The sequence below is a fragment of the Phalangium opilio genome, unplaced genomic scaffold, assembly GCF_054372755.1.
Source record: "Phalangium opilio isolate 3A_F unplaced genomic scaffold, DU_Popi_V2 ptg000217l_1, whole genome shotgun sequence".
Classification (NCBI taxonomy): Eukaryota; Metazoa; Arthropoda; class Arachnida; order Opiliones; family Phalangiidae; genus Phalangium; species Phalangium opilio.
In genome coordinates this window covers 9,092,240-9,106,405 of record NW_028324218.1, presented here as the reverse complement: position 1 = coordinate 9,106,405, position 14,166 = coordinate 9,092,240, and the positions used below count along the sequence as shown (strand labels likewise).

Sequence of the window (14,166 nt, the reverse complement as noted above, 5' to 3'; positions counted from 1 at the left end):
AGGGATATAATGCGAAGAATTATTTTACGAACCTTGGGCGGGTTGGTCCGCTTCGAGGCTTTATTACTCTTCTCTCTCCGGCGCTGTCTAAGTCACACGCCGCGGTGTCTACGCGCATGCGTCATATTTAAAAACCACCGGCTTTGAACAGGAGTGGGAGCTGGCGTAGTGTGGGAACCGACGGACGCCACTCGCGCATGCGCGTCAGCTAAAAACGCGGGAGAGACAGATGAAAATTAATACCCTCCCGTTTTCCCCTTCCATTTACAGTACTGCTTCTTTAACATTAGACCAACACTCCCTCTTACCTCACTCCTCCTTGGGAGTATCTAGTAACTAAACCACAGCCGAGACTTCGGCCTACGTGAATCATAATAATGTATTTTTATTCCCCAAAAAATGAAGCAACGTAATCAAAATTACTTGAAAATTTTATTGGGAGTATCTTTCATCAGCCTGTATATAGCACAATACAGTTAGAAGAAAATATCTGTTTTTATTAGTGTCATGGGCTCATGGCACAGTTTAAATAATAAAATAAGCGCATCCTATTGGCTAGATCATATAGAAATCAGAATAAGGTTGGTGCCAGCTTAACATTCTACCCTTCACCCCATAATGAATGGGTATATACTGTATATACATTTATTCTAGTATAAAATCACTTTTATTTCAAGTTTGCAATCAACGTTAACGTTGGTTGGTTTCTTCGGCAGCAAATACTTCGTTAAAACAAGTCACACACCAACCTCTTTCGTTTTAAGGGGTGAAAAGGTTAAAGGGTCTTGGGTTCTGATCGATTTATATGACACAAAAAAGAATTACATGGCCATTAAAATATTATAAAATAACTTAATTATTACGGAAATTTAACTACGATGCGTGATTACTCAAAAAAAAAATAATATTAAATACCATTTTAAGGAAATTAAAACAGTCCTTTATATACATATAGTAAATATAAATTCACGCGAGTATATAATACCGCGTCATACTGAGTCTATAGTATACTTTTTTTTCAACAGAACGTTCACTATTAGTTCTCAAAAATTGTATGGGCTGCTAAGAATTACTGATTGTACCGAAAGAAATTTCAGTTCTGCTGTTTTGGTAGGTAACACTAGCCTGTACGAAAATGTAACTTAATTTAATGAAATGTCGGTGAAAAGGACTATCAAGTGATTTAACTAAATTTCTGTGGCACGCTCTATCTCTTGCGCCACGATTGTCACGTTAAATGTAGCAGAGCGTACCACGGGAATTTCGTTAGCTACAAGGCAGGGCGTTACCCGATTGGTCGGAGGTGCTAATTTAAAACTAGCACCTCCGACCAATCGCGTAACTCCCTGCCTTGTTGCTAACAAAATTTCCGTGGCACGCTCTATATCTTGCGCCACGATTGTGACTTCAATCTCATTCGACGTGTAGCAGAGCGTGCCCATGGAATTTTGTTAACAACTAGGCAGGGCGTTACGCGATTGGTCGGAGGTGCTAATTTAAAACTAGCACCTTAGACCACTATATTTGAATTTAAAAATCCTTCGGAGCTGGTATTTCCTTAATGTTTCACAATGCAGATTGGTCTTATAATTAGCTGAATTTCATTCGACATGTAGCAGAGCGTGCCCAGGGAATTTTGTTAACAACAAGGCAGGACGTTACGCGATTGGTCGGAGGTGCTAATTTAAAACTAGCACCTCTGACCACTATATTTGAATTTTAAAATCATTCCGAGGTATTTCCTTAATGTTTCACTACGCAGATTGATCTTATAATTAGCTGAATTTCATTCGAGATGTAGCAGAGCGTGCCCATGGAATTTTGTTAACAACAAGGCAGGGAGTTACGCGATTGGTCGGAGGTGCTAATTTAAAACTAGCACCTCTGACCACTATATTTGAGTTCTAAAATCATTGGGAGCTGGTATTTCCTGGATGTTTCACTACGCAGATTGGTCTTATAATTAGTAGAAGTATCGATAAAAAATCACTTGATTTTCCTTTTAACCCTCAGTTTGAAGGAAATGTAAAGTAGATGGCAGTTGGGTGGAAGGTAAATAATATTTTAAATACTATACTGCACTAAGAATGCGGAGAACAAACCGGTTTGGGAAGGCAGAACACGACCTTCCTAACTCCACAAACCATGTGCATCAATGTATTTAAAAATATTCCTCCAATATGGATTTTCATACAATTCCTTGAAAATTTTCCTCAAGCCGCTTGCAATAACACAGAGGCGGGGGCAAGCAACTTTTGGAATCCTTTTGATATTGGTACCAATTAGGGTAAAATCATTTGTGTAGTGTAAAAATTTTAACATCAGCTAAGTAATTCATTCAATAAAGTAACGGATGTTAATAACAATATTCAAATTATGTTAGTAAGGGCTCCAACCCTCAATTTTTGTCCCTTGAAACAAGAAAGTATATAACTTCTTGTGTTAAAGCAAATTTTGGCTACTGTGGCGCCCATAACATCCTGGTTAACCTTCAGCCCACCAATTTTACCTTGCCAATGGCAGGAACCAATCAGAACTCGTACACAAGGGCGGATCTAAAACTAGCCTTTGCTGAAGTTTGCTCCACCCCTCAACTATGGGAGCATCTAGTGGGATTTGTTAAAACTAAACCACAGCCGAGACTTGCTCTAAAATATATGTAAATTCAAATGTGACCTTTACTTATACATTAAATAACCAAATGCTAAAATGTTTTACGCAACGCAAATTCAAACTTGCTAATTCACAGATCTAATCAGTAAAATGCGACTTTTTATACCTTATTTTGAATTACATATGAAAGGGAGTACAAATACCGGAAATAGCTGTCAATATGCACTCCGTTAACCCTAAATAAGCTCATTCATAAGTTTATAAGATATGTTCCATAAGTACCCATACTTCGTAATGCTGAAGACTTTCAGATAGCTTGAGCTACCCTTACCAAAAAAACCACCTCTAAAATACGTCTTAGGTTGGGATGAAGACGTGTTTTAGAGGCTTTTTTTTCGGTAAGGGTAGTTCTAGAACAACAAGCGAGAACCGACTCACTACACCCGGCTTTGCAGTGTACTAAGCCTTTGACAGCACCTCACCAGGTGTCGCTTTACCTCCACAAATCTATGACCTACGTCACTCACTTCAAAATTACAAGCTGTAGTTTGTAACCAGAGCGAATTTATAATAGGGAGTGGTATGTAGCTCAAAAATCACGTGATAAACTAAACTGGCCAGGTCTATTTCCGGTATGATTTTTGTGACCCCTCCCTCTAGGGTGGGTCTCTAGGGGAGATGAAATTTGAAAATTTGGCATCTGGCTTAACATATCTCCAGATGGCGCCAGTTGCACTCGAAATCGCGAACCCTAATTGGTTAATTTGGCATCTGACTTAAAATATCTCCAGATGGCGCCAGTTGCACTCGAAATCGCGAACCCTGATTGAATAATTTGGAATCTGATTTAAAATATCTCCAGATGGCGCCAGTTGCACTCGAAATCGCGAACCCTAATTGGATAATTTGGCATCTGACTTAAAATATCTCCAGATGGCGCCAGTTGCAATCGAAATCGCGAACCCTAATTGTGTAATTGTACAACAGTATTTGACGGCAAACTTTAAAATTAAAGGAGTATCGATCATGTGACCGGAAATTTTACCTGGCCAGTTTTGACAACACAGCTAAGCCTACTTGTTTTTGAGCTACGTTAAATTTAGCATTGTCAAGGGCAAGAGCTTCCACTCCCGATTATAATTATAAATTCTCTCCACTCCCTATTATAATTATAAATTCTCTCTGGATTAACAAACTTATGGTGAACATATCTTACGAAGTTACGGCACCTTATATGCTTAAAAAATTCGATTAAATTAAATTAGCGTTGATGTAGATATAGATCTATGAATTAACTTAAGTTATTTCATAGCATATTCGAAAAATTTAATTTTAATTAAATTAAATAGCAGAATTCATTTAACAAAAAAATAAAGAATTAATTGGGTTTTAAATTTCAAACATTATTAATCAATGTGCCAATTATTACTTTTGTATATTTTTTTTTTTTTATGGTATATGGATATAGGTGATTTTTCAGAAACTTATTTATATTACAATTCAATTTTTTTTTCCTCTAATCTGGTAAGATTTTGTTTTTTTTTTAGTTTACTTATGTATATTATTTACATTGTCACTTGTTTTTTTGTTTTTTAAACCTTTTGCTACAACCACAGCTTTAAACACGGAATTTATATCATTCATCAGTCACTTACACTTTATTCAAAAGTTTTATTTTCGATTTGTATTTTTTTTTTTAATATGGTAGTCCCGCCTTCTGACGACATTTCTGCATTAAAGCTCGAAGCATGAATTGTTTTCTGGATAGTTCACGGACATTCTATAATGAAAAATTTTGGTCAGTCGCGAGTACTCGAGCTCAGTCGTCAATAATACTCGAGCTCGGTCGTCGCGAGAATTGAAGAAGTTGCTGAACAGGGGCTATAACTTAGAACTGCCAAACTTAAATTGGATAATTCCAGGGTTCATACAACTTTTGGAAAACAAATTTCCCTGAGATTTCCAGGTTTTTCCCCATATACTTCCCTGAATTTTCCAGGTTTTTCCCGTATATGGAGTATCCTATGCGGAGCAAATGTTAACAAAGGAGGGGAGGAGGCGAATAGGACTATAACATAATCAAAGGACATCCCTGAATCTCTAGTAGAACCAGAGTTATGAGCTTCCAAAGTATAGTGTAATGTTAATCCTATGGAGAACATTTTGCTTAATTACTCGGCCCCTGTTTGTCGTAGCCCTACGTTTTTAGTATGGTTGGATGGGGGACAAATTGGACTATAACATACTCAAAGGACATCCCCGTATCTCTAATAGAACCAGAGTTATGAGCCTCCAAAGTATAGTGTAATGTTAATCCTATGGAGGGAATGTTCACGAACATTTTCCTCAATTACTCGGCCCCTGTCTGTCGTAGCCCTACGTTTTTAGTATGGTTGGATGGGGGACAAATTGGACTATAACATACTCAAAGGAGATCCCCGTATCTCAAATATAACCAGAGTTATGAGCCTCCAAAGTATAGTGTAATGTTAATCCTATGGAGGGAATGTTCATGAACATTTTGCTCAATTACTCGGCTCCTGTTTGACGCAAATTTCCCTGATTTCCCTGAATTTTACTAAAAATTCTAAATTTCCCTGAGGTTTTTCTCAACTATTTATTTCCCTGATATTTCCAGGTTTTCCCGGGTTTGTATGAACCCTGAATTCATTTCGAAACTTACTTTTAGAAAAACGTCTAAATCAATGACACCTCTTCTGAGAGCTTCGCCTAAATAATAAATTGCATCTTCCGTAGCACTTTCTTCAGCAAAAGCATTCAGTAATCTTTAAAATAAAACATTTATAGTTCGTCAAAACTGGAACCATATTTGAATAAACAATGTAAAATTTACTGTTTATATAAGGGAGCTGTAGTCACGACAACTTCATCAATATCCACCGATTCTTGACCTTCCAGTCGGGAAAGAATTTCTTGCATTTCTTCATTCTTGTCACGTAAAACTTGAATGTTGCTTTCTAGCTCGGTCTTGAAATTGAAAGAAATGGTTTATAAAATTCTATTCTTGGTACTTCAAAATCCCATCTTATGCAGGGTTCATACAACTTTCGGAAAACAAATTTCCCTGAGATTTCCAGGTTTTTCCCCATATACTTCCCTGAGTTTTCCAGGTTTTTCCCGTATATGGAGTATCCTATGGAGCAAATGTTAACGGAGGGGGGGGGGCAAATAGGACTATGACATACTCAAAGGACATCCCCGTATCTCTAATAGAACCAGAGTTACGAGCCTCCAAAGTATAGTGTAATGTTAATCCTATGGAGGGTATGTTCACGAACACTTTCCTCAATTACTCGGCCCCTGTTTGTCGTAGCCCTACGTTTTCAGGATGCTTGGATGGGGGCAAATAGGACTATAACATACTCAAAGGACATCCCCGTATCTCTAGTAGAACCAGAGTTATGAGCCTCCAAAGTATAGTGTAATGTTAATCCTATGGAGGGTATGTTCACGAACATTTTCCTCAATTACTCGGCCCCTGTTTGTCGTAGCCCTACGTTTTTAGGATGGTTGGATGGGGGGTAAATAGGACTATAACATACTCAAAGGACATCCCCGTATCTCTAGTAGAACCAGAGTTATGACCCTCCAAAGTATAGTGTAACGTTAATCCTATGGAGGGTATGTTCACGAACACTTTCCTCAATTACTCGGCCCCTGTTTGTCGTAGCCCTACGTTTTCAGGATGCTTGGATGGGGGCAAATAGGACTATAACATACTCAAAGGACATCCCCGTATCTCTAGTAGAACCAGAGTTATGAGCCTCCAAAGTATAGTGTAATGTTAATCCTATGGAGGGTATGTTCACGAACATTTTGCTTAATTACTCGGCCCCTGTTTGTCGTAGCACTACCTTTTTAGGATGGTTGGATTGGGGGCAAATAGGACTATAACATACTCGAAGGACATCCCCGTATATCTAATAGAACCAGAGTTATGAGCCTCCAAAGTATAGTGTAATGTTAATCCTATGGAGGGTATGTTCACGAACATTTTGCTTAATTACTCGGCCCCTGTTTGTCGTAGCCCTAAGTTTTTAGTATGGTTGGATGGGGGGAAAATAGGACTATAACATACTCAAAGGACATCCCCGTATCTCTAATATAACCAGAGTTATGAGCCTCCAAAGTATAGTGTAATGTTAATCCTATGGAGGGTATGTTCACGCACATTTTCCTCAATTACTCGGCCCCTGTTTGTCGTAGCCCTACGTTTTTAGGATGGTTGGATGGGGGGCAAATAGGACTATGACATAACCAAAGGACATCCCCGTATCTCTAATAGAACCAGAATTATGAGCCTCCAAAGTATAGTGTAACGTTAATCCTATGTTCACGAACATTTTCCTCAATTACTCGGCCCCTGTTTGTCGTAGCCCTACGTTTTTAGGATGGTTGGATTGGGGGCAAATAGGACTATAACATACTCAAAGGACATCCCCGTATCTCTAATATAACCAGAGTTATGAGCCTCCAAAGTATAGTGTAATGTTAATCCTATGGAGGGGATGTTTATGAACATTTTGCTTAATTACTCGGACCCTGTTTGGTTTGACGCAAATTTCCCAGAGGTTTTTGTCAACTATCTATTTCCCTGATTTTTCCAGGTTTGTATGAACCCTGTTATGTTATAACACGGACATACTTGCTCTCTATCAATTTGACTAGAGATTTCTTCAAGTTTTGATTTTCCAGTGTTTAAATCTTCGTGCGTCTTTTTTAAAACCTCCATTTCAGCCTAAAGAAAAGAGTCCAATAATAATTCTATGCCCTCCATTCTTCAGGACATTAAAACACTCACTTGCGCTTGTGCGACGGTTTCCTTCAACCGTTTTTTGAGTTTGTCCTCAACAGCTGACAATAGGGAAGCCCTAATATGTTCCTGGGAAATGGTTCCGGTATTTGGAATCTGGGAAGCTTGTCCAATACCCTGAATGGCACCATTTGGTCCAGCATTTGGCCCAGGTGCAGCCGAGGTAGCCATTCCACCAGTAGCGGTAGCTGGAGGTTGTGGAAAATACGGAGGAAATGTTTGCGCTACTTGCGGGTAGGAACTTCCCGTTGTTGGAGGTGGTGGTGGTGGATTGCTTGTGCCCATACTGTTATTCGGGTAAGAAGGATACGGAGTGCTACTTGGAGGATTGTAACCCGAAGCTGGAGGAGGTTGGTAAGCTAAACAGGATAAAACGTTTTAGTTGTCCTAATGTGTATCAGACAATGACAACCCATTAAGACAAGTACTTTTGCAATGCAAGAACATTGTCATGTAGTTGTGGGGATTGACTGTAGCACATTTAATACTTACGTGGAAAAGCAATAGACCTGTTCACATTAAGGGCCGCGCATGAGAAGTTGCAATGTTTGGGGGCATGAGTTATAGCGCTTCTATGGAGTTAAACGTGTAAACTAAACTACGATGGACGTATGGGAGAACTTTTTGAAATTTAATATTAAAATAAAATGCCTAGTATTTAAAACCGAGATAGTACAATTAAAATCATGTTAAGAAATAAAGTGTTTAAGTTCTAATGGAAACGGTGCATTGATATTAGTAGGCCGCCATAACTCACTAAGCCTTGGCGACGGTACGGGATCATCCTTCATCGGCGGACATCGCCAATGCCGTGCCGTGCCCGGCCCCGAAAGCGCCGCGTATAACACGCTCGTAAGCCTTAGCGCCCAATTTGGTCTGTAGAATATTATAAACTACCCCAATTTTACGTCTATCAATTGAATTCGATAAAATTTCACCTCGGAAGTTCAATTAATACTTTTACAACAAGTAATACAACACTGTTTTATAAAAATAAACTCGAATGCGTAGCAAATAAGGCAAAAGGAATGGTTAAAAGTACTGCACTGCCCCCAAACATTCTTTCTACGCATGCTCACCTCTCGAAATTTTTCCCCCCTTTTCACCCCCGCTCTACAGGTGAAAAGGTCTATCCCCACAACTACAAGACAATGTTCTTCATTGCAAAAGTACTTGTCCTAACATGTATCAGACAATGACAACCCATTAAGACAAGTACTTTTGCAATGAAGAACATTGTCTTGTAGTTGTGGGGATTGCTTGTAGCACATTTAATACTTACGTGCTACAAGCGATCCCCACAACTACAAGACAATGTTCTTCATTGCAAAAGTACTTGTCCTAACATGTATCAAACAATGACAACCCATCAAGACAAGTACTTTTGCAATGTAAGAACATTGTCTTGTAGTTGTGGGATTGTCTGAAGCACGTTTAATACTTACGTGGAAAATTAGGAAAGTTGTTGGTAGCAGGACGGTAGGCAGTTGTACCAGTTACACTAGGATAAGGTGGATAAGGCTGACTAACCCCTGTGGATGTTGGCGGTACATATCCTGTTTCACAACAAATGTAACAGTTAGTTTTGACAGGTATCAACTATCTAAAAGGATTCATTGCGCCCCCATATCTTTCATGTATATTTCTACCCTGGTTTTGTGGGCGGGGCTTGAGTGCTCTCCGTCACGCGTCATAGTTCTGACGTCTTTCTAACTGTTGTTTCATTGGTTGGTCGTTTCCCTTAGTCCTAGCTAATGGGCAATAAAGTCGATAGCGCATAAGACTGTGTTGAGTGCGTGCCCATACATCTTTGATGTATTTTTCTACCCGGGTTTTGTGGGCTGGGCTCGAGTGTACTCCGTCACGCGTCATAGTTCTGACGTCTTTCTAACTGTGATTTCATTGGTTGGTCATCAGCCTATAGTCCTAGTTCATGGGCAATAAAGTCGCGAGCGCAAATGACTGTGTTGAGTGCTCCGACACGCGTCATATTCTGACGTCTTTCTAACTGTGATTTTATTGGTTGTTCGTCTGCCTATAGCCCTAGCTAATGGCCAATAAAGTGGCGAGCACATGTGACTGTGACATAGCAACGCGAGGTCAGAAGTGGGCGCAGTGTTCAACACACAGCGAGATAAATTATGTGACGCAAAATTTATCATACATAATGATTAGTCAAGTTAGCTCCTCCCTCAAAGCCCGTCTAGATAGCATTAAGCGAAAATGGCTACACAATGATTCCTATTAGTTTATGAATTCCCCCGATTTTGACAAACACTGAACATTTAATGCAGTATATATTATGTTCACAATAAGGAACATACAATACCAAAGAAAGCAACAAAAACCAACCAACCTGTAGGGTTGAAATAACTTTGTGAAAAATTAGTCTGCTGATTTTTTGGCTTGGAATAGACAGGTGGAGTTTCTCCAAAAACCATAACCATCACCTGAATAAGACCCAGTAAATCTGAGGAACTCTACGATCATAAATGTTCAATTAGAGACTATGTTCTAAAGAACACGATGTAAAACATTTTCATTCATACAGGATTCCATTCATGAAGGTATGGTAAGTAGATCCTGCCACTTTGGTCAACGTGTCGAGATACTTTAATCTCCATATCGACAGTCGGCTTAACAAAGCACATTGGGGAATTGTACGGATGAGTATCGAGCAACCAAACGCATATTGGTATATTGTATGTCACTCCTGGAATATCAAATCAAGTACGTCAGTGTCAGTGTCAATGTCAAAGGCAGGTTTAATCACATAATTGTGATTGATTAATCCATGGATAAAGAATGCGCGTGAGGAAATTTGTTTTCATTCTACAGGATAGGCAACTCACTATCTCGGACGACAGCTTATTCTGTATATACTCTGTTACAACATCCGTTGTCAGCAAGCGCAAAGCTAGATCTCTATGTAACGTAGCTTTGTACGTGCTGTCAAGAGACAAAAAACTTCAGGATCTTCAGGATTTTAAATATCCGCCAGTTTTTTAGCTCGAGTGCACGGACCTCTGGGCCTTAGTTCAAATACGTGTAGTAGGCTGTATGCAATTTCACACGTATTTGAATTGAAACTAAGGCCTAGAGGTCCGTGCACTCGAGCTAAAAAACCCGCGGATATTTTAAATCCTGAAGATCCTGAAGTTTTTGGTCTCTTGACAGCACGTACAAAGCTACGTTACATAGTGACTTAGCTTTGCGCGTGCTGACAACCGATGTTGTAACAGAGTATATACAGAATAAGCTGTCGTTCGAGATAGGGAGTTGCCGATCCTATAGCGTGAAAACAAATTTCCTCACGCGCATTCTTTATCCATGGCCATGGATTAAACTATAAATGAAAACTGATCCTGCCTTTGTAATTTACAGGTATAGTTCCTGATAAACATCCGAGTTCTTTACGAGTACCATCATTGAACACTGAAAATAAGTCAAAATGTGGTCATGTGATGAATGAAATTTGCATCAAAAGTAATAATATAGAGTGGTTTTGAGAGGGGAGGAGCTACGGGGACGTGACGTCAATATTGGTAGCCTGAGCTGACAACTTCCAATATGGTTGCCAAAGAGATCTTAGAAGGGTTTGACGTACGTCACAAAAAAGTTTGTATGTGTTTCAATGTACGTGAGAGTGGAGGTAAAGCAATTTTGGGTTTACAAGTATCTCAAAGGAACAACGAGTGGGAACTTGGGAAGAAGCAAATGTCATGAAGTGGCGACATCTAGTGGTGTCACTTGAAAGATTTTTTTTTATTGCCTAAATTAAAATATACTAACCAAACATTTCTTGTTTTGGTGAAAGGTTCTTGTAAAATTTCATTGCATTCAAGACATCACGTCTTGCTCTTTCAGCGTATTGGTACTAAAATAAGGGAAAATATTCTCTTATTCAATCAGAGTCTACGTTGCTTCAGTTTGTAGGCTTTTTTGTTTTGGCTATAAAGAAGGTTTCTGACAGAAATACTTACTTTGCTTAAAATTTGTGTTACATATGACTCAAACTGTGGTTGAGGCATATTGACTTCAATTGCAATTATCTGCAACGATACCAATCATTATAACATGGTTTTTTTTTTTGCCATAAAATAAACAAAGCAACATTGGCACTATCTAGATATTTAACATGTTTTAATGTTAATGTCCCAGTACAGAGTACAATAAAATCGTGTTGTCCATCAATGTTGTATTGCACTCCGATAATATTTTCCCTGCCTTCTATTTCAACCATAAAAATCACTAGTACGTGATAAAACACTCATATTTGTATATCATTATTTCAATAACAAATATGTATAATTATTGTTCATTTTTGTCATTCAAACTTTGTTCATTTGTGATCAACCCCAATCTAGTAGTGTCTTTTCAAAATTATGGTTATAGGTAAGCTTATAGAGTAGTGGCACTCCATGTTAACTACCCATAGAGCTTAATACAGTCAAAGGCAAGTAGGTGCCATTACTCTTTATAATCCACTGATTAAGTGGAAGTGTTTATGCATCATAATGGTTAGGAACCACTGACAAAGTGACAGCTTATTTCAATATTTGGTCTATTGACCTTATAAAATGTCTATTAAAATGCTCTTAACAATCTGACAAGCAATATGACAGCCAACTGTGACCTTTCATACAGTGTTTTCTTGACAATAATCTCACTTGTGTCTATTTAAGCACTTCATGTTTATTAAAACAATATTCTAATAAGGATACAATATATGGGGAAGTTTATAGACAGGAAACTAAATTCAAAAAGTGACAAATTGTAAGCTTAAAAAAGAGGAACTTTCTTCAATCTTTATAATTATTAACTATGACTAATGCAAGCTTATAATATAATATATCATTATCAAAAACTTACTGATTACTAATAGAGATTTGGTAGACCCAAGTTCCTATGAAAGAACTTTAGGGTGAGACTGTCCTTGGTCTTATGATGATATTTCCCGTTTACTGTGGTCCAAGGCTTTACAGAAATTCCTCGAAGCACAAATTTAATTATATCTAACTAGTTTATGTAGGTTAGATGTTTAACAATCTAGCCTTTGAATTCAAAATTTAATTTGGAATCATAATTATTAGTTTTAAATTTAATTATATTCTCCTTAATAATAAGTAAAACCAAAACTATGCACACAACACCAGCAGCTGAAAACTCGAAGAACGGTCGGTCTCTTTCTCTTTGGTCATTAGACGCAATTAACATTATTTTAGGATTACCACCAGGGGGACAATCATACAACATAACGTCATATTTCACCACACACAAGTGAATCACTATTGATGCAATACCAGTTCAGTTCTATTCATACCGGGATGAGTTTCTAACGCAGTGAACTCTAGAAAGCAGCAACAATATAGGGATCACAGGCTCACAGCCAGGCTAGGAAATAAGACAGGTTTACAGGTCAAAAACCAGTTTATTAATAGCTTGGACCACTTTTTTTATTCAAAACGTGAGGGTCACTGGTCCCAATGACTAGTTTATTAATTCCTACTTTCATTAAAAATTGATATGGGGACCTCTTTAATTATTTTCATTTTAACATAAATTTCGACTCCAGGAGTCCAGTTGTGTATACAACCCTAAGCCGAGAGAGATTTTTTTAGAAGAGAGAACGACCACAAGTCCTGGGACCAGTAGAAAAATAAATAGGGGAAGGGTCACTGGTCCCGGGACCAGTTTCATATTTAAGACATCAGGGGTCACCAATGAGATAGATAGAGTTCCAATTCAAATCGGCTTACCGCGATACACATTGTTTTTATCAAGCAAGTTTATCAAAACATGACAGCGCCACCTGTGAGCCTCTAGCGGAACTAATTACAACTTTTACTCGCTTATTATCAATCAGAAACATCGTTATGATTTTTATTTCATCTATTTATTAGATTAAAAAGGACTAGAGTTTTTATTATTTAACTTGCTTATTTTATTTAACACGTTTAAAAAACTATTTTGACAGCAGACGGTAATAAAAAAGTTCTTCAAGTGATTAATAGGTGGCGCCACCCGTATTTGATAAAGATTCATGCTCGACAAAAAGTGTATCGCGAATCGTCGATCTCGAGATCCCACGTTGTGACTCTAGGTTTATATATATATTCTATCTCATTGGGGGTCACTGGTTCGGAGAACTAGTTCAAAAATAAACCTTATTTCCAAGCCTGCTATTGATGCAATACCAGTTCAGTTCTATTCATTCTGGATGAATTTCTAACGCAGTGAACTCTAGAAAGCAGCAACAACAGCGGGAGCGGGATATAGCCTCCACTATACGTCTGCTCTGCAGACCCACAGACGCGCTTAGCTTAGTCTCATGCACCATCTATGCCGTGAAAAGTCCCGCGTTTTATATCGTCTATAAAAATTAGAATCTGCGTTCCAAGTCAGTCGGCTTCATCAAGCCTTGGTCCTTGGCGCGCTCCTGTAAGCCCAGCTTCTGGGCGGCAAAGTTTGAGGGAATACGACACATGTCGGCGGTCCTACCCTATAGGTGCCGACTGTCCCGTGTCCGCCGGAGGTGACTTACCCCAATTCCACCTTCCGTCACCTCCCAAGTAAACCTCATTTCCTTCCCTGCTTATCCACATACGACCTAGCGGCCCCCGTCTGTGCTGGGCCGCGTAGGGTCTCCCGCTCCATTCTTCCTGGTGCTCAAGGCCTAACGGCTAAGCACTAGTGCTCGTAGGTGGAAAAAAAAAAAA

General features: G+C 38.7%; 1 protein-coding gene across 1 annotated transcript; it reads right to left on the bottom strand.

Annotated features, from left to right (window-relative positions):
* Window positions 1-413: 413 nt before the first annotated feature.
* On the bottom strand, window positions 414-12,691 carry TSG101 (tumor susceptibility gene 101). Its single transcript, XM_089857480.1, has 12 exons — window positions 12,320-12,691; window positions 11,431-11,499; window positions 11,240-11,324; window positions 10,817-10,882; window positions 9,997-10,160; window positions 9,804-9,927; window positions 8,893-9,003; window positions 7,436-7,806; window positions 7,280-7,372; window positions 5,468-5,601; window positions 5,297-5,399; window positions 414-4,393 (listed from the first exon to the last, which is right to left on the bottom strand). Exons 2-12 carry the CDS (start codon window positions 11,476-11,478, stop codon window positions 4,310-4,312), a joined length of 1,383 nt encoding a protein of 460 aa, XP_089713606.1. The 5' UTR covers window positions 11,479-11,499; window positions 12,320-12,691; the 3' UTR covers window positions 414-4,309.
* Between the last annotated feature and the right edge of the window lie 1,475 nt (window positions 12,692-14,166).